This window comes from Myotis yumanensis, unplaced genomic scaffold (genome assembly GCF_028538775.1).
Source record: "Myotis yumanensis isolate MYYU_CA2020_CCGP unplaced genomic scaffold, mMyoYum1.0.hap1 SCAF_1, whole genome shotgun sequence".
NCBI classification, from domain to species: domain Eukaryota; kingdom Metazoa; phylum Chordata; class Mammalia; order Chiroptera; family Vespertilionidae; genus Myotis; species Myotis yumanensis.
Window position 1 is genome coordinate 43,643,952 of NW_027223752.1, and position 24,465 is coordinate 43,668,416.

The window sequence follows — 24,465 nt, forward strand, 5'->3', positions numbered from 1 at the left end:
CTTTTCATGCAAGTCCAGAGCACAGAATGGCTTTTAAAAACAAAAGAAGTCGATCAAAATCATAGAACGGCAGGTGACAATTCTGTGACCTGTGTCACACTTAAATCAAGACAGGGGGAACGTTTCCCTTACACTCTCAAAAGTGCCCAAACAACAATACTGAGCTCCCACATCACAGGAGTTGGAGTTTTTCTATGTAAGCAAAAATAAAGCATTTAAGCTTTATGAAGCACTCTCCTCAACTCTCCTGATACAGTATATGGAATAACTTAAAAACTATTTCCGTAATGATACTGGAAATAAATTCTACTACAATCATGTGTATGCCAGTTCCCGGCATATTTCTGCATCCAGATTCATTAGTCTCCTTAATGGAGCCCATCGTTTTTCCAATGGCTTTCTCCTTTCTCTAAACCCTAACCCTGAAATTCTATAACCAGTTATATCACGTGGCTTCCCTGAGGCACAAAGGTACCAAACTCTATAATTAACTATCGAGGAATGATAAATATGCTCTATTTATATTAAAAGATTTTAACTCTTTGGGGCCACAGTGGGAAAAACCCAGAAAGCTTAATACTCTGCAGTGTGAACTGTAGCCCTTTTTGCAAAAAGCATAACCAAATAAGGAAAATGTTAAGAGTTGCAGCATGCATGACCCGGCAGCACCGATTATTAATAAAAAAATTCCGGACTAGAAAAATATTGTGTTGTAACCCCATTCACTCTGAATTTTTTTTTTTTTTGGTAGTAAACAACTGAAAAAAAAAAAAAAAAACCAATGGGAATACATCACTGGGGCCAAATTTCTGGAAACCTATTCACAAGAGGCATTTCGGTCAGGCCGAGATGGGGATAATTGGTCAGTAACTTCCTATGAATGCACATAGGGGAGTGAGACTCACCCTTCAATGTGGTGGCAAGCAAAACATAAAAACAGACGTGACCTCTGAGAGGTGACCTTTTCTGAACTAGATTACTCTACTTGGGTGATTAGAATTCTTTATTCCTACAAACTGACATTCTCAACTCTGAGAAACAAATCTCATTAGCCAAGATCCTAAGATGATCTGACTAAACGTGGCCAAGATGAACATGGTTTCCTTTTCGAAGACTTGCCCCCGCACTGTGGTGTCTTAGGCAGGTGGGAGGGACCTCACGTGGAGCTGCAAGGACAAGATGTAGCTAGCGCCTTCCAAGAGTTTGAAATTTATTCCCCAAATTTCAACTTCCATTTAGCTATCTGAGTTTGCTAAAAGTCAGAAACTTTTCAGGTTGGAAGATAATTTTGTTTTGAGGCACATGTTGTATGCAGAACTACCAGACTCCTATATAGTTCTTGAAAATGGAAAATTGTATCAGAGCACAACTTCCTGGAAAAAAAAGTTTTTTTTGAGAGGTAAAATCCAGCCTTTCTGGATGCTAGACCATTTACCTTACAAGATACTTTTAGGGTATCAAGAGTCCTCAAACCACCTTCTAGCTCTATAGTAAGAAAAAGGAGTGTGTGCCTCCTTTACCATTTTGTGAAGCCCAAAGAATCACAGATGGAAAGGACACACTCTATCAGTGAAAGCTGATCTCTGGAGACTCTGGCTAAATTAAGAGGCATTTGATGTATTAGTTAGGCAACTCCATTGCTTTCTTTTCTGTCTGCAGGTAGAGTACGCTGCATAGAACAGGGGAAGCGATCAGTAAGAGGACTGTGGTTGGATTCTCACATCACTTAAAACCTACCCCCAAAAAACCACATCTCATCCTACACAATAGTCTCCATGGGAAAGTAAAGCTATTTTATAACAGAGGCTGAACTTCTTATATATTAAGTCAAATTAAGCAGCAGCAATCAGGAGTAATATAGCTTACCACTTTAAGGAAAAGGACATTCAAAAATGGGTCAGAACAATTGAAAATAGGCAAAATATTTGCCAGAAGGCAAAACAAGAAAAAACCAATTCAAGTACAGATATAGTATATTAGAACCATATAAATTAGATCTATCTTTACAAAGGTTAAAAAATGTAGTACGGATGTGCAGTGGTCAATTTAAGAGGATGTTAGCTTAAATAAATACTTGTTCCATGTGGCAGGGACCCACCATCTCAGCCAGCTCTGTCCTGTAGGATTTCCATTCTGGGAGCAGTGATGCTCCTGGTACCACACAGAAGGGGCACCCACGGATTATTATTCCAAGTGAGAGGGAAAAAACAGAGAGGGTTGGAGGGGCTCATCTGAAATTTTGATTTAATTATTCCTCAGTAAACACTCATTTGCTCTCTTGAAAACAGGAATTTCAAATTATCTCTGCAGATGTACCACTTGGTGTTGTGTATATCTAATGATCACATTTAAATGTAGCTTGATTTGCAAACATTTTCAAAACTTCCAGGGCTCTGTAAGCTGCGCGGGAAGGTGACAGATGGCGGAGAGGGAGTAGATAAAAATGCCCATGTCATTGTGACGTGTTGCTCTTAGGCTCACAGAATTCTGGCTTTCTTTAGGAAGAAAAAAAAAAAAAAACTTATGAAACCTCAACGAGTGGTTTTAAAAAGTAAAATCTCACTTTTAATCGCTCTTAAATCTTAAAACAATTCGGTAAGCAAATAAACTTGGTATTATAGTACCTAGGCCATGTTTACTGCTGCAATAATCACCCTCAGTGAATGGATTTTTAAAAGTTGCTACATTTTAATAAACTGAACAGTTTTGGCCATGCACGATGAGTATCGGGGGCAAACTATATTAAAAATAACAAAAGGCAAAGTAAAAAGCTACGGAAAGTTCGTTGTTTGAAATGCCAAGGTATTTGGTGAATGTGTGTATAAAATAATTAAATTCCACCAACGTTAAAAAGAAAACAGGACAACACATGAACATTCTCTCCCCCAAAAGTAAGAAAAATCAGAAAAAAGCCCCAGATTTCAAAACCACCACCTGTGCCTAAGGTCTCCTGATCTGGTCCGAGTCTAGCCTGTTGTATCAAGTATTTCCAGACATCGTCCGTCTTCCAGGACACCTACACCCTGCAGCACGGACCGCGGCATATTATGAGCCAACAACTTTTGAATAAATTTTTTCATTTTTAAAATATGATTTAAAGTTTTATCCAAGGCTACAAAGGGGAAAAAAGACTTGCTTAAAAACCCAAGGTTGAAATAAATGCATGGCGCTTCAGTTCAATCATTACAGAGATCATGTGGTTTCACCAGGCGGATTTCAAGGACGATGCTGCAGTTTGGAGCAAGCCACACACCACTGGCCTCCAACTCCCTCCCCCTCCTCCCAGCCTCGGGCCCCTCCCTTAACAAACACTATAAAAAGGTAAAATCGAGAGTTAGTGGCAAAAATCTTCACAGTAACTTGTTAATAAAGTCGTAGATGGCTGCCAAGGGCATCAGTCGACTGGACCCTGGAAAATTAATTTGATGCAGTTCTGCTCCCCGGCCAGCTGCGTGGCGCAGAAGGGGCAGGCGGCGTGGAACGCGTGGGTGCCGTGTGGCAGCGGGATCTGAGCCCAGTACTTGGCAGACTTCTCCGAGCACACGTGCCCGCACGGGGTGAAGGCGTGTGTCGGCGGCCCCGCGTCCACGTAAAACCCGGCCTCACAGCCGAGCCACAGAGGCACGTAGGGGCCCACAGTCCTGCACATGGGGCACTCCCGCTCGTTGGCCTCCGTGTCGCTGCGGTGGCCCCAGTTGTGGTAGCCGTGCACGTGGCCGCAGCTGAGGTAGGCCCAGGGCTGCTTCTCCTCCACCACCTCCTTCCTGCTGATGCTGGGGAAGGCCAGGGTGTTGAGCCCCACGGGGCACTGCGGCCGCGCCGCGTTGATCTCCTGCCGCAGGGCCTCGATGTGCTTCTGGGTGGGCGCGTGGAAGAGGCCGTCGGCGGTCCGCCAGAGCAGGGTGGCCCCGCACAGGTCGATGAGGGAGCCGTCCTGCAGCACGTTGGTCTCACTTTCCACCTAGAGCAAGTGGACAGACAGGCCTTTAAAAAAGACAATCCGGCAAATCGCTGACATTCTCTCCTTTCAAAATACACACGCCATCTTTGAAGTCAGCACGGGAGTCAGTTTATCGCGCTAAAGACAGGACGGGGGAGTAACTTACTCTCCCTGAGCCTCAGTTTCCCCTCTTGAACGCTAGACACACTACACATGCCGATCGCAAAGCCCTAGCCACAGCCTGCGTAGCTGGAGGTGTCCCGTTAATGTGGCGGTAATTTCAGTGAGCACAAATCTCCTTAGATTTTTACTTTTCCTCCGTAAGTAAACAGCACAGTTACCCTCTGATCTCATCAGGGGCCGGAGATGTCCACCCGGTCCATCCAGGGATGACCACACGCATTTTGCCTCAGCCAATCAGAGATCCCGAGGGGGCCTGCCATCATGACTCCAGTGTCCACGCGGCTCCGGTGACTCCTGGCTTCCAACAACCCCTTTTACCCTGCACTCCTGAGGCCCGGAGCATAAGCGGTCAGTGGGAGCCTTCACTCTGGGAGGATGGCTGGGGGCTGCGCTAAGCACCGAGGTGCTCACAAGACTGATGAACAGCTGACAAGCACAGTTGGGTCAGCAGGAATCCGTCGGCTGCCTCAGCCGGGGCATGTGCTCTAAGGCCCGGGGTGCAAGACCAATACAACCTCACCCCCACCCGGAAGAGCCTTGTTCCTTAGTAGTGGGAGCCACACAGGCTCCAGCTAAAGGTCAGTAAGGTGTTACAAGTGCTATGTGAGGCCACATCACAGCAGTCCCAACGGGGACTCTGTGGGGCTCTGAATCTAGGCTCTGTCACTCTCTAGTTCTGTGACCTTGAGTCCCAGTGTGTCAGTTTCCTCTTCTGTAGAATGCAGATGAGGGGATTGTGAGGGTTAAAAAGTTATTGCAAGTAAAGTGCTTGGAACAATGTCTGGCATGCAGTGAGCACTGTGTAAATGTTTGCTCCCGTTACTCTGATGATGGCAAAGTCAGAAATGGTTTTTAAAGGGTTTTCCTTGAACAGAGATTTGAAAAAGATGTAGTTAGGAGTCAGCAGGTGGGAGAGGAGGCACACCAGGAGGAGGCAGGAGAAGGCCAAACACCATGTGCATTGCCGGAACAAGGGGTTCAACAAGGTTCAACAGGGAGTTGAACATGGCTGGATGGGGCACAGGGCGTTGGGGGGCAGGACAGGAGTTCCAGGGTGGAGAGGTCGGTTGGCCTCAGTGCCCAAAGGGTGTCCCTGGGCAGTTTCAGGAAGTTATAAAACAACGATTTGCCTTTCCAAAAGGTCCCTTCCAGAAGTGGAGGCCGGACTGATGGGTGCAACTGAAAGTGGAAACAGTGGGAGCTCCCTCTCCAGGCAAAGAGGGTGGGTGCAGCTCAGCAAAGAGAGTTTCGGTGGCACAGATGTTAAATGTGGAAGAACTGGACTCACAGCCCTCAGCTCCGATTCAGGAAGAAAGGCTTCACCGTCTATAGAGAACGGGGCTTTCCAGGGACAGATGATCTAGAGCAGTGGTTCTCAACCTGTGGGTCGAGACCCCTTTGGGGGTTGAACGACCCTTTCACAGGGGTCGCCTAAGACCATCGGAAAACACATATATAATTACACATTGTGATTAATCACTATGCTTTATGTTCAATTTATAACAATGAAAATATATCCTGCATATCAGATATTTACATTATGATTCATAACAATAGAAAATTACAGTTATGAAGTAGCAACGAAAATAATTTTATGGTTGGGAGTCACCACAACATGAGGAACTGTATTAAAGGGTCACGGCATTAGGAAGGTTGAGACCCACTGATATAGAAGAAATGGCAGATTTGGGGGGAAAGATAGTAAGGTCAGTTTTGGGTGTGTAGTTTTGGGTTGTGCAAAGTGTCTATAATGTAATGCATAGAAGGCCGGTGTGGCTCAGAGAAGCACATCTGGGATTTATCATCATCTAGGTGAAGCCCTGGAGTGGACGAGACTACCCACCGGGGTCCCTGGGAGGGCAGGAGGCCAAGGACTGAGCCAGGGTATCCCCCACTAAGGCTGGGGTGCAGGAAACGAACCATGTAAGGAGAAGAGAGGATGGGGAAGATCAGAAATTTTGTCATTCTCTGGCTTAAAGGACTGTGCTGGCTCTCCACTGCCATCAGGATGAAGCCCAAACTTCTAACCTTCACAATATGGCCACTCGACTTCAGCTGCTGCAGCTCGCAGTGAAACAGGGCTGCCTGTGATGAGTGCACGCAGTTCAAGTCTATGGATGCATTGAGCTGGATTGCCCACAGACATGCGCACGAGAGCTCTCTGAGTAGCACTCTCCATCACATTCAACCCCATGTCTATCCCTCGCTTGGGGAACTCCCACTCATCATTCAGGTCTCGCTGGGAGGTCGCTGATTCAGAATGCAGCCTGTGGCCTGCCTTCGGAACCATAGTGGCTGCCCACACAATGGCCTGTTTTCTTCCTATCTGTACTCTCTTATGTGCTACCTCTATCTATGAACAAAATGTGTAGCTTTTCTCTAGAATACAGTGTGGGGGGCAGAATGGGGAAGATACCACTGTGCAGAGGCAAGGGTTTGAATTTTATTTTTTAAACTAGAGACCCAGTGCACGAAATTCGTGCACGGGTAGGGTCCCTAAGCCTGGCCAGCGATCAGGGCTGATTGGGGCCTTCCTTCCCCCAGTTGCTGGTGGGGCCTTCCTTTGTTCCGTGCTGCCCCCTGGTGGTCAGCGCACGTCATAGTAAGCAGTCAAACTCCTAGTTGGTCGAACTCCCGAGGGGACAATTTGCATATCAGCTTTTTATTATATAGGATTCTACAAAAGGGGGACAAGGAGAAGGCACAAGGAATAGACAGGGTTGTGGAAGTGAGAGATAGTTAAAACCTACAGGCCCTGAAATATCAGATGGCTAAACTTAGAAAACAGAATTGAAAGCCCTATCCTCCACCTGTAGCAAGTGACAACCTTTTAAAGCCTGGTTTCCTCGTCTGTAAATAGTAACAATACTGACCTCCTAGGGCTGCTCTGAGTGATGTCTGAGAGAGAATTAACACAGAGCACTTGGTACAGCCTATGCGTAGTAACACTACGGTTATTTTTTATTTTTAATCCTTGCATCCACGAGGACGGAGGACGTGCTTAGAGGAAGGGAAAGAGAGAGAGAGATATACATGTGAGAGAGAAACATGGATCAGCTGCCTTCCATACATGCCCTCACCAGGGGTTGAACGCACAACCCAGATATGTGCCCTGACTGGGAATTGAACCTGCAACCTTTCAGTGCACAGGATAAAGCTCAACTGACTCAGCCACTGTGGCTGGGCAACAATATGGTTATTTTTATAATTTCACCTAGAATTAGGTAAGCAAATCAACTTAACTGAATTTACCTAATTTTACAGAAAGCCAATATAGTGTAATCAATACTTGAGTCTACTAGAGCGGTATTATAAATGTTACCATGTTATCATTAACTAGGTAAATGAGTAAGACAAAATTCACAGTTTATTTGCCTATTTATTTACTCAGGGGTTTAAGCTCCTGAAAAAATATTTCCCCCACACTTAATTAAAGTACCAAGGGCTCATCATGTGCTGTAATAATGAGCAACTGTGGTGACTTGTTAAAAACACGCTAGTATATTGATTCACATTAAACACTGAGTATGATGTTAATACCAAACTCTCTACCAGGAGGCAAAGACTGTTGTCATAACAAATATTCTGGACTTTTAGCTCACCACCTTAGTTCAATATTTCCATATTAAATTACAAATGCTATTTCAAGACACACAATTTCTATCAACTGCTACTGGTAATACGCATAGGACCAGAGTGTCACACATTGGAATGGAAGTGCAAAGGATCAGTAGGCTTTCTTCTCGGACAGACACAAATTGTTCTCCAAGTTCTCAAGTGAGGATCGCAGGAGGATGTCCCTTCATCCCCACAGTGTCACCCAAAAGTCCAAGACCAGACTGACAGAAACTGGAAACCTTTACTGTTGTCTGGGTCAGTGATATACTACCAGACAGTACAGCACAGCTTTACGTAGGTCTCAGGGTCACTTCCAGGGAAAACTAACATTAGTCTATATTAACATACTTTGGAGTTGTCTCTGGCACACTACAGCATGTAAGCTGGGTCACTACACAATTCCCAGAGTGGGCAAGACACGCATCCCGGGTGTGCCCTCTTGGACAAACAAGCCCTCTTGTGGATTGTTGTGGATTGCTACGAATGCTTTACATTTGCCCAGGAGGCAAATGCTCTGGTGTGACCATCTCAGATGAGAGCCAGATGTGACTCCTCACAAGACGGTACTGAGTGATGGCCAGGAGTCCAGACTCTCAATCAGGGGGACCCAAGTTTCAATCCAATCTATTGCCACCTTCTAACTCTGTGACATTGGGCAATATTTACTGTATTTTTCTGTGCATAAGACGCCCCCCACTTTTCCAACCCCAAATTAAGAAATCAATATTTTAAACATTTTGCTGGTTTTCCTCTTAAGGCCTTCTTCTTTTGTGGCATTTAAGGAGTTGTTCTTCCTGTTTTCTCCACTGTCTGATCACACACTCAGTGAGAGGAGGTCCAAATTGTCTCTCTGCAGCTCTATTTCCATGCTCTTTTGCATAGCTGGTTACATTCAGTTTGAATTTTGCAAAGTAAGACAATCACTTACAGGTATTTATCTTTTTCTTTTTTGACATCTTTATGGGCTCAGAATGCTCCTGTCTCTGTTGCATCTGCACACTCTCCACCTCCACCTCCAATTACAGCATCAGCTGACGTCACTAACAATAAGGCTCATGATTGGAGGAAGCCTGTTTGACAAGGTATAGGCAGCTACGCACCTGCAAGGCTCCCTCCTTGTCTGATTTCTGTATATAAGACGCCCCTCGATTTTCAGTCTAACAATTTTAGAAAAAGCATCTTATACATGGAAAAATACAGTGACCTCTCTACTCCACACCTTCCTCACCCATAAAAGGGGGACAATTCCACTTCCCTGACAAGGCTGCCGAGAAGATTAAATTAGGAGCTAATGATGTCTCTGAAATGTTAATGCAGTGCCTGCACCCAGCAATCTTTTATTGACTTCTCACTGTTGCTGTTAGAATGAGTAATAACCAGGATGGCCAACATAGGTCAGTGTTGTGTAACACTATCTGGTGATCAGAGACAAAAAGTTATTTGGAAAAACTGCTGTCACATTTTCTTCCCTATTTGTAATCTCTTTAAAAGCGTTTAGACAAAGTTTATTGAATTTGCTTGGCCTCTCTTAAAAAACACTTCTCATATTTACTCAGCCATGATGCTCCAAGACTGGGCTTTACCGTCAAAGCAGTTGTACCTGTAGCTGAGTGATGGTATAAAAATAGAAACTTAAAAAAATTCCCTAATAAATAGCAAGGAGAGAAAAGCCAGGTTAGTACCCCCCCCCCCCCCACCCCCCAAATCTTCGATTTCCAGTTTAAAAATATTTGGTTATCATCTTTCTCTCTGAAAAATGCTGGATCATTCCTCTATTTTCCTATGTTTTTTCTATGGGAATTTTGAAGAAAGCATTTATTCTCTCTTGTTCTAGCTTCTAACTAACAATTAATTGAAAGTACTGAAGTGAAAAATTTATTGAGAACCTTTAGATGATTGGATAAGAAAGCTGTGATACATTTACACAATGGAATACTACCAGGCTATTAAAAAAAAGAAAAGAAGAAAAAGAAGAAGAAGAAATTCTTACCTTTTGCAACAGCATGGATGGACCTGGAAATTATTATGCTAAGTGAAGCAAGGCATTCAGAGAGAGACAAATGCCATACGATCTCATATGTGGACTCTATCAACAAAATACTTAACAAACAAAATAGAAACAGAAGCATAGATACACAGAACAGACTGACATCTGTCAGAGAAAAGAGGGTTTGGGGCGCTGGGTGATAACAGGTGAAGGGATTAAACAAAACATATATATATATATATATGTATATATATGACACATAGACATGGACAACAGTGTGGGGCTAGCCAGAGGGGAAGGTGGGTGGGGGAGGTGGAAATGGGCAAAGGGGGGATAAATGGGGACAGAAAGAGACTTGACTTTGGGTGATCAGTACATGATGCAGTGTGAAGTTTTATTAAGTTTTACACTTGAAACCAATGTCACCAGAATAAATTCAATTTAGAAAACCTTATACGCTGTGCCTCATAGCTGTGGCAAGATCAGAAACCCAAAGCTTCTCCTTCAAGGTATTATAATCATCCTCCATAGAAGAAAGGGTTAAAGAACCAACTGCTTTAGGGCATTTGGGGTAAGTAATAATAGTTCTAGGAAAATATTAGCATGCCAAGTCAATGCACATATGACTTATTTCAAATAAAAAGCTGTAACTACGATTCTGGTGAGTTATATAGGGAATTATGTATTAACTTACTACAAACTCAAAAAAAGCTAATTATCTTTTAGTTCCAGAAGGTCTAGTAAATAATTCTGTAAATCAAAATTTTCACTAATTAGTCTTAGACTGTTTAAGTTTTTTTTCCAAGTTAGTAAAGTTTTACACTAAAAATAAGTTTATTCTTAGTGAATTTAAGTGGAATTTTGTGGTGAAGGATATAATAAATGATTATGCTTTTAAGGTTGGATGGGGCTGCAGAATTCTCACCCTTGTGGGCCAGTGGTACCCAGCACGTGTACCTGTACAAAGGTGAATTTCGGGGAGGAAAACGACAGTCCTCGAATTAGGTTTCTGTAGTCGGTTGCATTTTTTCATAGTGAAGTCTACTCACCAGCTTTCCCCTCTGCTGGGCTGACCTGGTTTCTCGCAAGGTGTACACATCTCCACAGACGGAGATTTCTCGCCAGACCCCGGGCTGGGACTCCTCAGTGAAGCCCCCTCTGGGGTGCATCACCAGGACCCCATTTGTAGTGAGCCCGTCCATGTGGCCATCGGGGTTTTTCCATTTTGCTGCCTTTTCCTGGAGAATAGAGAAAGCATGCTAAATGAAGGGATTCCAGAATCTCTTTAAAATATTGGGTAGGTGCGGAGGGGATGGAAGTGGTGAATTTTCGACTTAAAGCGAATCAGGATAAAATATCCAGTTAGCCCAACAATATGGAAGAAGTGGTAAAATGGATGAATAATTTCTCTCCAGAGACACATTATATTTATCTCAGGAGCTTAAAAACAAACAACCTGAAGCCTGGGCCTCTCCCTCACAGATTCTTTTTCACAACCCACCCTCCTCCCTCCAGGTGATTCCAGAATCTTCTGTTTATTTGTGCAGTGCTTTCATCTCATCATCTAAAGATGCGTTGTATGAACTCATTATCGAGGAAGTGCACAGAGGAAGGGAAAACATTTCTATTAAACATACAAAATTTCAACAAATGTGAAGCCAACAATTTGCGGCCACTATGTTTTCATATGAATCAGTGCAGAGGATGTGGGTGGAAGGCTCAGCAGCTTGTTGTAATGGCAGGACAGACACCTGGACACCAGTGCTGCAGGGATTTGGCTCCTCTCTCTTGAGGCGGATATTGCTCACATGACTTAGGGGAAAATCCTGAGTACAATAAGCCAGGTCTGATGATTCCAGCCCCTTGCTAATGGCTGGTTTAGGGGTGGGCATGTGGCGGATCTGGCCAATGGGAACTGACTGAGTCTTCTGGGAGGCTGCCTGGAAAAATTTCTAGTAAAAGAGACAAGAGACAAGGGATAAACTGCCTCTGCCGCCTCTTTTTCGGCCAGAAGCTGCCGTTCGCTGAGGTGTGTGGTAGTGCAGAAGCATCTCTCACCCATGGCAAGACCTCGCCCAGAAGCTAATGTGCCCAGAGGGAGAGGGCAAGACAGAAAGACACTGGTTCCTGGGATGTCACAGAACCGCCGAACCAAGCAACCCTGCAGTTGGCCTTGCTCGGCATTTCCTGTAATGTGGGATAATACAATTTTATTATGGTTTAGGCCATTTTGAGTGTTTTTATTTTCCCTACAAAAATATCCTGATTCAAAGAAGGAACTATATGGGCCGGCCGGTTTAGCTCAGTGGTTGAGCATCGACCTGTGAACCGGGGAGTCACGGTTTGATTCCCGGTCAGGCCATATGCCTGGTGCCCGGGTTGCAGGCTCAATCTCCAGTATGGGGCCTGCAGGAGGCAGCCAATGAATGATTCTCTCTCATCATTGATGTTTCTATCTTTCTCTCTCCCTTTCCCTTCCTCTCTGCAAACTGGATATTCACTAAAACTTTTGGATTTAATTTACATGAAACCCTATGAAGGCAGAAATTTTCATGTTTTGTTCTCTGTGATATCACATCTATAACCCAATATACAGCAAACACTCAATTTCTGAAAGAATGAATAATTGACATTTTCCTTTGAACTCTAATTATCTAGATTTGACCATTTATTTTCCCTATAAAATAAACCCCCTTAAAACTATCATAAATACATTATGCACAATGTTAAGAGATATACTTTAAAAATTAATTCCTATACATATTGTAATTATAGCAAATAAAACAAGTAATGGCGATTATTTTCAGATTTTTAATAACAGCTTTTCAAACTGGCCATCTGAAAATTAAAATCTCAAAATTTAAGTAGAGGCATCACGTAAAATACATTTTTTGGTCACAATTTCTTGTCATATATGATAATAATGGGTGCTTTTCTTTTTATATTTTTATTGATTTCAGAGAGAAAGGGAAAGATAGAGAAAGAGAAAGAGAGAGAGAGAGAGAGAGAGAGAGCGAGAGAAAGAAACATCAATGATGACAGAGAATCATTGATCGCTGCCTCCTACAAGCCCCACACTGGGGATTGAGCCCACAACCTGGGCATGTGCCCTGACTGGGAATCAAACCATGACCTCCTGGTTCACAGGTCAATGCTCAACCACTGAGCAACACTGGCCAGACAGTGGGTGCTTTTCTTGAAAGAAGGTACTTAATAGTACTTACTCCAAGAAATATGTTTTTGGAAGAGTCGAATCCGGCTGCGAATATCCGTGCTGTATAAGGCTCATTCCTGTCACAGACAATCCTGCAGGCAAACCTAGATATGGTGCTTTGTGTGATCTGGGCTTCGTCACTGTTCTGACCGCCGGAAACTGTGTCTGTGACGACGAAGTCGATGGGGCTCTCGGTTGATCTGCCCACCTGAGTAAATAAAAGCACTCATAACTCACTTGAAAAATATGTCATCATATTTTGCTCAAATGGAGTGAGAGTTCAGGATCCCTTTAACATTCCTTATCTCTGCTCTGAAGGTCAGAATTTAAGGGAAAAGAAGAGCCCTAACCCAGACCTAAGATCAAAAACCTGTTATTGCCCTAACCGGTTTAGCTCAGTGGATAGAGCATCGGCCTGTGGACTCAAGGGTCCCAGGATCGATTCTGGTCAAGGGCATGTACCTTGGTTGCGGGCACATCCCCAGTAGGGGGTATGCAGAAGGCAGCTGATCGATGTTTCTAACTCTCTATCCCTCTCCCTTCCTCTCTGTAAAAAAATCAATAAAATATATTTAAAAAAAAACACAAAAAAACAACAACAACCTGTTACCATTTCTCAGTGTAAGGAGGATGTAAAGGGCTATTCAAGTCAGCCGAAGTTTGGATGCAGTCAAATGAAAGATTTAAAAAGCTGGTCTTAATATTTCAATTCGGGATTTTAAAAAAATTCTCTTGGGAAAGTCTAAAAAGTTGCCAATAATATTATATTGGCTTTCTTTCCTTGGTTAAGTTTAAATGCTGCCAAAAAGCATATATTTCATTGGCCAGATCTTACAGTTCTAATAAAGCTTTTCATATTCAATAAATCCAAATAAGACAGGAATTTTTCTGTCCTGTGAACAGAAGTATTTGTTTGCAAATAAGGAAATCTCAAGACAAAATAGTAAAATGTTTATGTAATGATTTTCTATGGATCTCCACTGGAAAACGGTGATGATATATATGCCAAAGAGACTTCTTAACTTAAAATCACTTATATGTAAGTGAATAATTTATTGCTAAACATATTAATGTCCTAACAATAGTGACTTTGATTCAGAAGCTGCCAACGGGAGGAACACAGATGTGTACATGTAAGATCCGCAAAAGGCAATTTCCCAGGAATCTTTATCTGGATCTCAAAATTCTACCTAAAATATAAGCAATGTAATACACTTTTTATCCAAATGCATAAAAGGGGAGGTATTAATATATATTGCATAATTTAGCTTTGCTTGCTTCCTGGAACAATACTAAATTTCTTTTGTAAGTCTCACATATATATTCACATGCATAGACTATCGCAAACCAACCAACAATAGACATCTCTTTTCTCCTATATATATATATTTTTTACAAACCTTAATTTTTTGTCCTAATGAAATGTGCCTGGAATAAACTAAACCACTGGGCTCACGGAAATTCATCAACTTAACTAGATACATATTGCCTGAATGTATGCATTTCAAGTTTAGAAAACCTGTAACTTGTTTAAAAATGCAACATAAAATGTAAATTAGAGGTATTACAAAATCATATCATCATACAATTCATCTTTCTGAAGTGGCAGACTCTCCTCTCTGCTAGATTCATTTAAAAGCTGGGCGTGTAACTCAGAAGTTCTGATTCAGACCACTCTAATTTTTTTAAAGTCCCTTTTAAGTCTATTTTCTTAGCTACTTTCAAGCATATAATCAGCATTATTAACTATAATCACCATGTGGTATATTAAATCCTCAGAACTTATTCATCTTACATCTGGAAGTTTATACTGTTTGACCAACATCTCTACCAAACCCCCTCCCCCACCCTCAGCCCCTGGAAACTACCATTCTAGACTGTTTCTATGATTTTTATTTTTTTTAAAGATTATACATATAAGTGATATTATATAGTTTTTGTCTTTCTGTGTCTGACTTATTTCACTTTAAAAGACTTTTATTCAATTAAAGAAGTAAAAAATACTTATGCAAAATATTTCACAAATATTGGAAAGCATAAAGGAGAAAATAAAGGCTACTCCAAACTCAGAAACAAACCCATCCTGAACCTCTATTCCAATGAAGCTTAGAAAATGTGAAAAGTTCTAAAATTGCCTGGTCACCACACAAAACCAGAGTTCTCATAACAACACAGTCTCTGACCTTATTTGTCACCTCCATGCCTTTTTAAGTTGTTATAAGTTCAAAGCTAAAACCACGCTCTAGTAGAATGTCACACAACTGCTCCTTGTCTACAGCGATTATTCTCTTCAAGAAAGGCCATTCTGATCTCATCCCAAGGTATTAAATTAATGTCTTGATGAATTAACTGAAATTGACTGTAATACATGACATTTTATTCCAGCTGGAACATACTGCTAGGATCAATTATTTCAAGTCATGATACTTATCTGACTGGTCATATAAGATTTGTTTATCAATTCGCTTCCACTTAAAACTAACCTGCAGAGCGCGAGTATAATCTTACTAGAGGCCTGATGCACGAAATTGGTGCAAGGGTAGGTCTTCCTTCCTTCTGGCACCTGGGACCCGGGCTTCCCTTGCAGCCCCGACTTCGTCCAGAAGTACATCTGGTCTAATTAGCATATTATGCTTTTATTATTATATATACCGTAGAACACAAACTTCAGGGGGCTTTTGCCAGGAAAAAAATTGAGCCACTTTCCTACTGAAAACTCACCCACTGTGGAAAAACTAGGTCCTGTTCTTTCTTTTGTTTACTGGATCAACTTTACATTATTTCATGTAGACAAGCCAAGATATTCATATAGTGCTGATATTCATACAGTAGCCACATGGAGAACTTTAATCCTTACTACTGATACAGACACAGCATCGTTCAGCACTTTACATTTTAATATACCTAGAAGAGTTTGGGTTTGCTTGATTGTCAGTCGAAGTCAGTACAGGTAAGATAGTACGGGAGCATCTGAAAGGGCCTCCCTCACATTTCCCAGACCAACCCTTCCCACGTCCCTGCACCTGTAACATTATCTGGCTTCCCTCTTAAAACAAGAATGACATATTGCCGCTGCTATTCAGGACCCATCTCTCCAGGGATGCATGAGATCCCAATGTTCTCCGCCTCCTAAGGATTTTGCTCCCAATATTTGCTCCTGCCACCCCTCTCTCTTGCATCATCAATTTCTCTCTGGAGACTGGATCATGCCAGCTATCAAACACACCCTGGAGCTTCTCAATCTGTGCCTCCTTGGAGGAAAGAATGAGTTTTTTTGTTTTGTAAATTTCAACTTGCCACTGATACCTTATAAAAATACAATAACATGAGTATTGGAAAAATGATCACCCATTCCGATGCTTCAGGAATACCAAACTGCTTAACAGCTTCCAATTGCCTACTCATCTCACTCTGTGTTACCCTCGGTTCTCAAACAGCTCCCATCTTGAACAATTCGGTTCTTGACCAAGTTTTTCATAAAAAAATGTCTTGGTTGACCAAAACCTTCAGTTTTCCACCTGACAACCCTTTCATGCAGATACCTCAGCATGATAAAAAGCATCTCTCAGGCAACAAACAAAGGAGAGAATGCTTTTGTTGCTGGCCCATATACAAAATATACTATTAGCCCAATTAAAACATAAAGAGGCCATCAAGAGTGCTAATGTTGCTAAGGATGTGAAAATGCTCATGAAACAACAACCACAGGCAATTGAATAGGTAGAAAAACTGCTGTTGACTGGATCAAGGAAAAGCAGTTAGCTGGTGGTAGCATTTCTGAGGCAGTGATACATGAAAAATATGTTTAAAGCTAGTAGTGGGTAGTTTGATAAATTTAAGAAGTGTTTATAAATTAAACAGTAAATTAGACATGTAGTGTATACAAGAAACATTAAAACTGAATCATTTGGGGGTCTGGAAGAGATTAATTCAATTTACATAATTTCTAATGGGAAAAAATGATTCAGTTTTCAAACACATCGCTTCTCAAACAGCCTTCAGGAACAAATTAAGTTCGAGAAACGAGGTGCCAGTTACTGTTAACAGACTTTTTGCTGCTCTGCCCAGGAGTTTGAGTAGCACTGTTCTTGTCTCTCGTCTTTAAAAAACACTTTCCTTTGCCTGCAGGCAACCCTCAAACTATTACCTCATTTCTGATTCATTTAACAGCAATACTTCTTGAAAAACCCCTCACTAGTTACTGCTTCCATTTCTTTACTCATTCCCTTAACATCTCTCCTCAACCCACTGCAACTGAGCTTCTCTCCCAAGGCTCTTGTGGGGGTTTCCAGGGCTTATAGTCAGCCAGCATATGCTGACACATTTGTACCTGGCATTCAAATAATGAAACCCCTCTAGGCTAGTTGGTAAATAGCTCCCTTTCCTTCTCTTTTTGTTCTCTCCCTGGGTAATCTAATCAAATCCCAGCTATTAGCTGCAAAGCCCTGATCTCTCCCCCGAGCTTCAGACTAGCACACCCAGTGCACACACTTGGATGTCTAATAAGCATATCAAATGTAACATGTTCCAAACAGAACCTAGGTCCCCCTTAGACCTTGGATTCCCTATGTCAATGATTGGCATCTAATTTGCTCAAGCTAAAAATCAATAACCAAGAATTATCCTTGATTCCTTCATCGACACCCATGTTTAATCTTGTTGAAATCCTGTCCACATTACCTCCAAAACACATTTTTCCTCACCTTTGTTCCAATTACCACCAGCTCTTGGATTGCATTACCTTAGCTTCCAAACTGGTTTTCCGGTTTCACACTGGCCTCCTACATTCTCCTCTACAGAAAGAAGCTGGAGCTATCTTTTAAAATCATAAATCAGATTATAACTCTCTCTTACTTAAAATCCTCCAATAGCTTCTCCCAAACTCCTAGAATAAAACCCAAGTTCTTTACTTGGCCTAAAGGCCCTACCTCTCCCCGCCTCTGCTACCTTTCCAAGGTCATCTCAGGTCATTTCCCTCCTCCTTCACTCTGCTCCTACCCTGAGGCCTTGGCCTTCTGCCTGAATGCCTGCTTGTTTGTGGTCTATTTGCCTCCTCTAGAATGTAGGCTCCATGAGAGGTAGCCATAGTGGTCAATGTTCAGGAACTAGGTGAGTTTCTGACTCACAGTAGGCACTCATGAAATGAAACTGTGAATGGAGGATTATGACAGTGAGCTTGAGCACTGTGAAATAAACACACTCACACCTTTTAAGAAGTAACTATTGAAAAAATAGTGTTATTCTTAAACATTTTCCTCAACTATATAGATGCTAATGTTACCATCTAAAACTACTAAGATATTTAGTAGAATGAGAAAAAATATTGGGAATATTATCAAATAAAATGGCATGAAGAGTAAAACCACTTAATATTTTGTCTGAATTTGATAAATCTTACTTTTGAGTTCAAACTAGCACTTAAATAACTATGTCTATACCTATGACTATGACTATGATGATGGCTCTATCTATCCATAATTGTTTAGTCATTTTATAAAATAGCTAACACATTAACATGGTTCAAGAAATAAAAAAGTATGAAATACCTTCCTGTATATCACCTGCCTTTCCCTCTTCCCCAAAGGCAACTACTTTACTTATTGCATATAACCATTATTTAAACATTTAATAATACTTATTTAATATTTAATGATTAATATGCTATTTACAATTTAATGTATTTAATATTATTTACTTTACTAACATTCAACATTAATCTTAACTGAATATAATGCTATCAATGACACAATAAAAATATATTTAATAGTATTAATATTTAATTCTTTAAATATGTTTGGAACTCAAAGAATTATCCTTGATTCCTTCATCGACACCCATGTTTAATCTTGGAGGTTTCCAGGGCTTATAGTCAGCCAGCATATGCTGACACATTTGTACCTGGCATTCAAATAATGAAACCCCTCTGTGACTGCTTATTCTGTTTTATAGTCTTGGAGGCCCCGACTATATCCCCAAATTCACGGAACTGGTCCCCTACTAAAGTATATTTAGGTTGTTTGTAATCTTTTGTTAGTAAACCATGCGTCAAGCAGAAACTTGATAAAAACATCATTTTGTAAGTACGCAGGGGTATCTCTGAGGTAAATCTCTAGGAAGAAAAGAGCTTTAGAAAAAGAGCTGAGTCTAAGAGTGTAAATATTTTGTATTTTTCATAGGTATTTCCAAATCACCATCCCATAGAGATCATACCAATTTATAGCATGTAGAAGCCTGCCTCCCACATCTTTGACAAAACCTTTTGGATTTTTGCCAGTCTGATAAATTGAGCATATTTTCTTATTTGCAAGAGTTATTTTAATCCTTTTTGATGTATCTATGATACTTTTTTTTGACATTTGTTTCAACATCATTTAATAATTTAACTCTCCACATATAAATGCAAAGCCTCATGGTTTCCAATTTGTGTTTGCTTTATTTGTTTTTTTAAATTAGCCTTGATTTTAATTTTCTGTTGTTTTAAAGTACCAAATCTTAGATATAGTAATTCTCTTTTTAAACTAATGATAATTTTTTTCGCCTTTATTACTTCCTTCCTCCTACTTTCTTTTGATGTATTTCTGGATATTCTAATATATATCACTAGAACTATTCCTGAACCTCTACTTTCTTAGTGTCATTTTTTTAAACAAAACTTTTTGAGATAAATGTTCACTTCCCTGGCCCTTCGATCCTCTCTGTTTCTCTTCTTCCCTCCCTTGCTTCCTCCCTTCCAAATAATAAAAGCACTTAAGTTTTTACATTTCTTTTGAGTATGCTGTCAGTCATATCAAATGAGTTTTGCTATACAATGTTCCCAGTTGTTTTTTAAAAAGGCCTAAAATTGTATTTTTGATGTCACCTTTCATTCAAGTGTTATTTAGGAAGTATTTTAAACATGATGACTTTTAAAAGTAGCTGGCTATAAAAATTTGATTCTTATTAAAGTCTATTTTTATTACATTGAGATTTGAGAATGTAGCCTTTATACTTCCTCCTGCAGTTTTAGAATTAAGTTTTCTTAGTCTCTCAAAAACCAAATAGGAATAATCCTCACCTCTTTCCCCTTGGGTATCACTAAAAGCTAATGTGCTAGAAGGTCTGATCACATATCAAAATATAGAACTGAAGGAATAATGTCCTAAAATTTCCACTATAAAGAAATATGTTACCTGAAACATATCCGTATCTTTATCGTGTGTATATTCGACCACCACAGTCTGATTCCTTGACAGAGTGTATGATATACTGTGTTGACCTTTGCAGCTGATGGCCTAATAATGAAATAGAAAAAATAAAAATTCGTTAAAATTTCATTTCAACAACTTACTCACAATTCCGTTTGTAGTAGAGACATCATTCTACCAGCAAAACCCAACGCAAGTCAGCATTTTCCTAACACTCAGAGCCTGTCCCTGTGCTGTGCCCTGATTCAGAGCACTCAATAGTCAAACTTCTGGTGTTACCCAATATTCTATCTTAATATGAAAAATATTTTAGTTATTTCAATTCAAAGCTAACTTACTAGTTTGCAAGTCTTGATTTAATCATAGTCCAGACAACATCTACTTTCTGTTACTTTAACTCAGTGATAAAATTTTAGACTAATATGATTGATTTAAAATTTTAAAACTTTTTTCACACTACATAGGTAAGTCAATAATATTTTTATAGTATTTTCCTGTGTAATAGAGATTATAATCATATTAAAAGATTCACTGAAAAAATTAATGCTCTGTAAGAATTTCTATAATGTACTTGTCTAGCTGACAATCATATTTATACTGTTCTACATCTTATTTAAATCTTCTATAAAGCAGTTGCTTAACTCAGATAGTTATTGAATTAATAAATAGGGTAGCTAAGTTGGCTTTATCTTTATATTTTTAGACTAAAGTTAATAGTCTTATTCAAAAAATCTAGAAACCAATAATACAATATTGTTCTTATTTCCTCCATAATGATATATTTGAATACATCTTAAGTTGTGGTCACATACTTTTAAATTTCCAAATTAACAACAAAGTTTACTTAAATTGTACTTCAAATTACTCCAATGACATTTTATCCATTCTACTTTATCTTCATCTCCACTCCTTTACATTAAGTACAATAAAACTTTAATAAGCCTACCTATTAGACACTTACTGAAGATGATACTGTCTGAAGATCAAGAAAGCATTTGGAAGTAGCTGGACATATACAGCGTGCTACTGAAAATGTCTGAACATTTATATTTGGCTCACAAAATTGCTTAGAGTAATAAATAGTATGAGATTCCAAATCAAGTTAGAAGTTAGCCTGGTTCATCTCATGCTTATTTAATCAGCTGCCCTGAGAAACTGCATGACCAAACTGATGTTCTGTTGTATGTGCTTCATTAAGATAATATTAAGCATTAAAAATAAAAATAAAAATATTTTATATGAGCAGGAACCTAAAAAATACTACTTATACTACTCCACTTCAGCAACAAATATAATCTTAAATTTTTATTGGTATGAATCAGATAAATTCAACGGTATTGATAAAATGACATTTTTTGAAAGTCAAATTAATATAGCACTATTTCCAATTTAAGATGAGTTGATGTTTATCTTTATAGTTAAGTGACAAAAATCCATTTTAAGAAAAATAACTTTATTAAACTCAAACTTACAAAACTAATAACCAGGGAGTATGTATACAATAACTTATTTTAGGATTTTTAAAAAAGTGTTACTGCATTTACAAGTATTCAATTTACAAATGAATCAACTCAAACATAACTTTCTTGGCACACATGCTACATAAAACAAGAATGTCTGTAGTTTGCCAATTATCTGCAGAAAAAGAAGTAACCAATGCCATAGCATAACACCTCTTACAGTTACACATTTTTGTACTTTCTTAAGCACAGTGTTTCTCAAACTTCTATCATAGATGCCTTAACTGACCCCCTGGAGCCGTCTGGGACAGCAGCCCTGAAGTGAAACTCTTCATGGGTAAAACTTCCTACCTTAAAATTATTATAAACTTTGTACTCTACCCTATAGCATGCTTGTAGTTTTAACATTTAAACAGGTCTTCCAAATTTTTTGGGACACTGGTGCCCCAAGTAGACTTGCTGTACTCACCTCATGACCTCACACAGCCTGGAGACCCCCAACCCCCCCCCGCCCCTCCGCCGCCCACTGCCACTCTGGCAGGCACCAGAAATAGCCCTTTTATAGACTCTAAGTTGTTATTGACCCAATTCTTCTAAGGTGTTTCATTCTAAAATTATTCTTCTGATTTGAACTATTATATGCCTATGAAACATATTAAAAAGTCTATTTATAGGAAGTGGAGCCATACCTGGGAAATGCCCATAGCAAAGAGAAACTCAGAGATGTAGGTGAACCCCTGCTGGCCAACCCCAAACAGGGAAGAAAGCTCAGGGACTCTGAGGTCTTGAATGCCTGACCCAGGATACCCTGAATATTGAGCCCACTAAAGAAAGTTTATAATTTCAAACTTCTGCCAGTTTTTGTTTTTTGTTTTTTTTTTTTTTTAATATGGCTAAACCTGAATCACCAGGGTTAGGAAAGGTGGGTGATTTGGGGTTAGAAAAACACTTTTCTGAGACTTTGTGATTAAGGAAGTCCCAGCTCAGGGTTACATTCTGGAAGCCTCTGGATGTGGGGAAGACTAGGAAGTGGGAAAAGAGATTCTGCAGGGAGAAGCAAGTCCCGGAAGGTGGTGGGTGGCCCCAGCCAGCAAGCAATGCAGTGCCCTGTAGCAGGGATGACAGAGGAGCGAGGGGTGCCAGCCACCTCTCACTCACTCTGCAGTGATTTCCCTGTTAGTGCTGAGCCAGGAGAGGAGGCTTGCTGTAAAAGAGACCTGAATGCCAGTGCCCTGGGGCCCGAACAGGCTGTACCCACAGCGGAGAGAGGCATGGCAATGCGCGGGCCCTAGAAGCCTGGGATTCAAGCCAGGATTAAGATTTGGAGCAAAAAGTGGCAGTCAAAACCAGGACACCTAAGGCCACCACTGGGAGAGGTGCCCGATTCCTCTGATGACATGAATTAGGGCTCATATAATCTTGGTTGCATATTAAAGTCTAGAGTGGGGCCAGATCTGTGTGGTTAGGGGAAGCTACGGGGAAGAGTATAAGCTTGACATCCGTTTTTGCTTACTTTCTGGAAGTATGTAAGGCATTAGCTTTTTTATTTTGGTTAGAGGTATCAAATTTTCAATAATACCTTTAACGTTTAAAACAGGACTTTTAGAAATACACCTTTTAGTAAATGACAGATTCACTGACTTGAGTCAATCTTTTCAGGTATTATGGGAATGAAATTCCCCCTAAGGCACAAAGTTGCTTTGAAATCTATTTCTGAAATATCAGAGTGGCTAAGGCCTTCTCTTGGCACTCACCATAATTTAGTTCAAACACAATTACTGTAACATAATGTGATTTTACTATACCAACTCAAATTTGGAAATTAAACACTTTATAAGGAAAACCAGCTCAACCAGCTTGCTGTAGACACTGGTGATTTCCCACATTCACTTTCTACAGTGATGAGAAGGCAGGGTTGCTGCCAGTGCCTCAGAGGCAGCCCTGGTCTGGTCTTTTCTTCTACGCCCAGCACTATGGGCATGTAGGCATTCAATGGATGCCAGATGAAAGCATACACTGCTCCAGATGCAAATGAGAGTCAGGGCTTCTTTCCTCGGGTCTTCCCCTCCTCCTCCTACTGTTCTAGCAAAGGTACCATTAGCGACACTCTCAGCCCCAATTTATTACATGTGAATTTTATCCAGTGAAAAATATCACCATTGGAAAATTACAGCATAGACCATTACAATTACAGATCCACAAAATAAAGGATTCCAACTTTACCCAGCTTAGGAATTTAAGCACTACTCTGCAATTCCAGATGCCCACACTATGCCCATTCTTAGCCAAGACACTTCCTTTCTCTAGCCAAGATCTATGCTTTCTGAGTTTTACTCTGCTTGTGCCACGGGCCTGGCTCAGTCATCCTCTGCCATTCAGGGGAACAGAGAATTGGTTGTCCTGGTTCTGAGACTCGATTCTGAAACAAACAAGGTTCATAATGTCTACGGAATTCTCTTCCTCTTACAAACTCACACACACATAAGGCACTTAGGAAGATGTATAATGTGTAATGATACCAGAAAGGCAATCCTGCACGATGCCTTAATGGGATGGATATATGTCCTCATGGCAGCCAAAGAGCTTTCATTTATATTTTAAAAGTGTAAGGGACATAATCAAATCTTTTATTTGTTAAGAAGCAGTGGGTTAGCTCTCAATCACAAAAATAGAAAAAGCCCACTGAGAAACTGGTTTCTAAAAAACACTAATTTATCATAGTTATAATTTAGCCCATTTAGTTCAAGCTCTGTAAGGCTGCTAAGTGAGCCTAGGGAGAGAAAAGAATTCATCACTGAGGCAGATGCTGGTTTCCTACCTAATGCCTTTCTCCCTATTAGCAGAGCTGGCTTCCCATTAATTAAAAAGCCAAAGCATGC

At 40.5% G+C, this 24,465-nt stretch overlaps 1 protein-coding gene across 4 annotated transcripts in view; it reads right to left on the minus strand.

Moving 5' to 3' along the window:
- Positions 1–752: 752 nt before the first annotated feature.
- The window catches only part of PELI2 (pellino E3 ubiquitin protein ligase family member 2), a 176,291-nt gene continuing 152,578 nt past the window's right edge, over positions 753–24,465 (minus strand). For all 4 annotated transcript variants that reach the window (XM_070419206.1, XM_070419198.1, XM_070419191.1 and 1 more), the window contains 4 exons: positions 20,112–20,213; positions 12,953–13,150; positions 10,778–10,966; positions 753–3,961 (listed from right to left, as the gene is read on the minus strand). In XM_070419206.1, the coding sequence (XP_070275307.1) occupies positions 3,395–3,961; positions 10,778–10,966; positions 12,953–13,150; positions 20,112–20,213 (1,056 nt within the window). In that variant the 3' untranslated portion in view covers positions 753–3,394. The remainder of the gene's footprint in view (positions 3,962–10,777; positions 10,967–12,952; positions 13,151–20,111; positions 20,214–24,465) is intronic.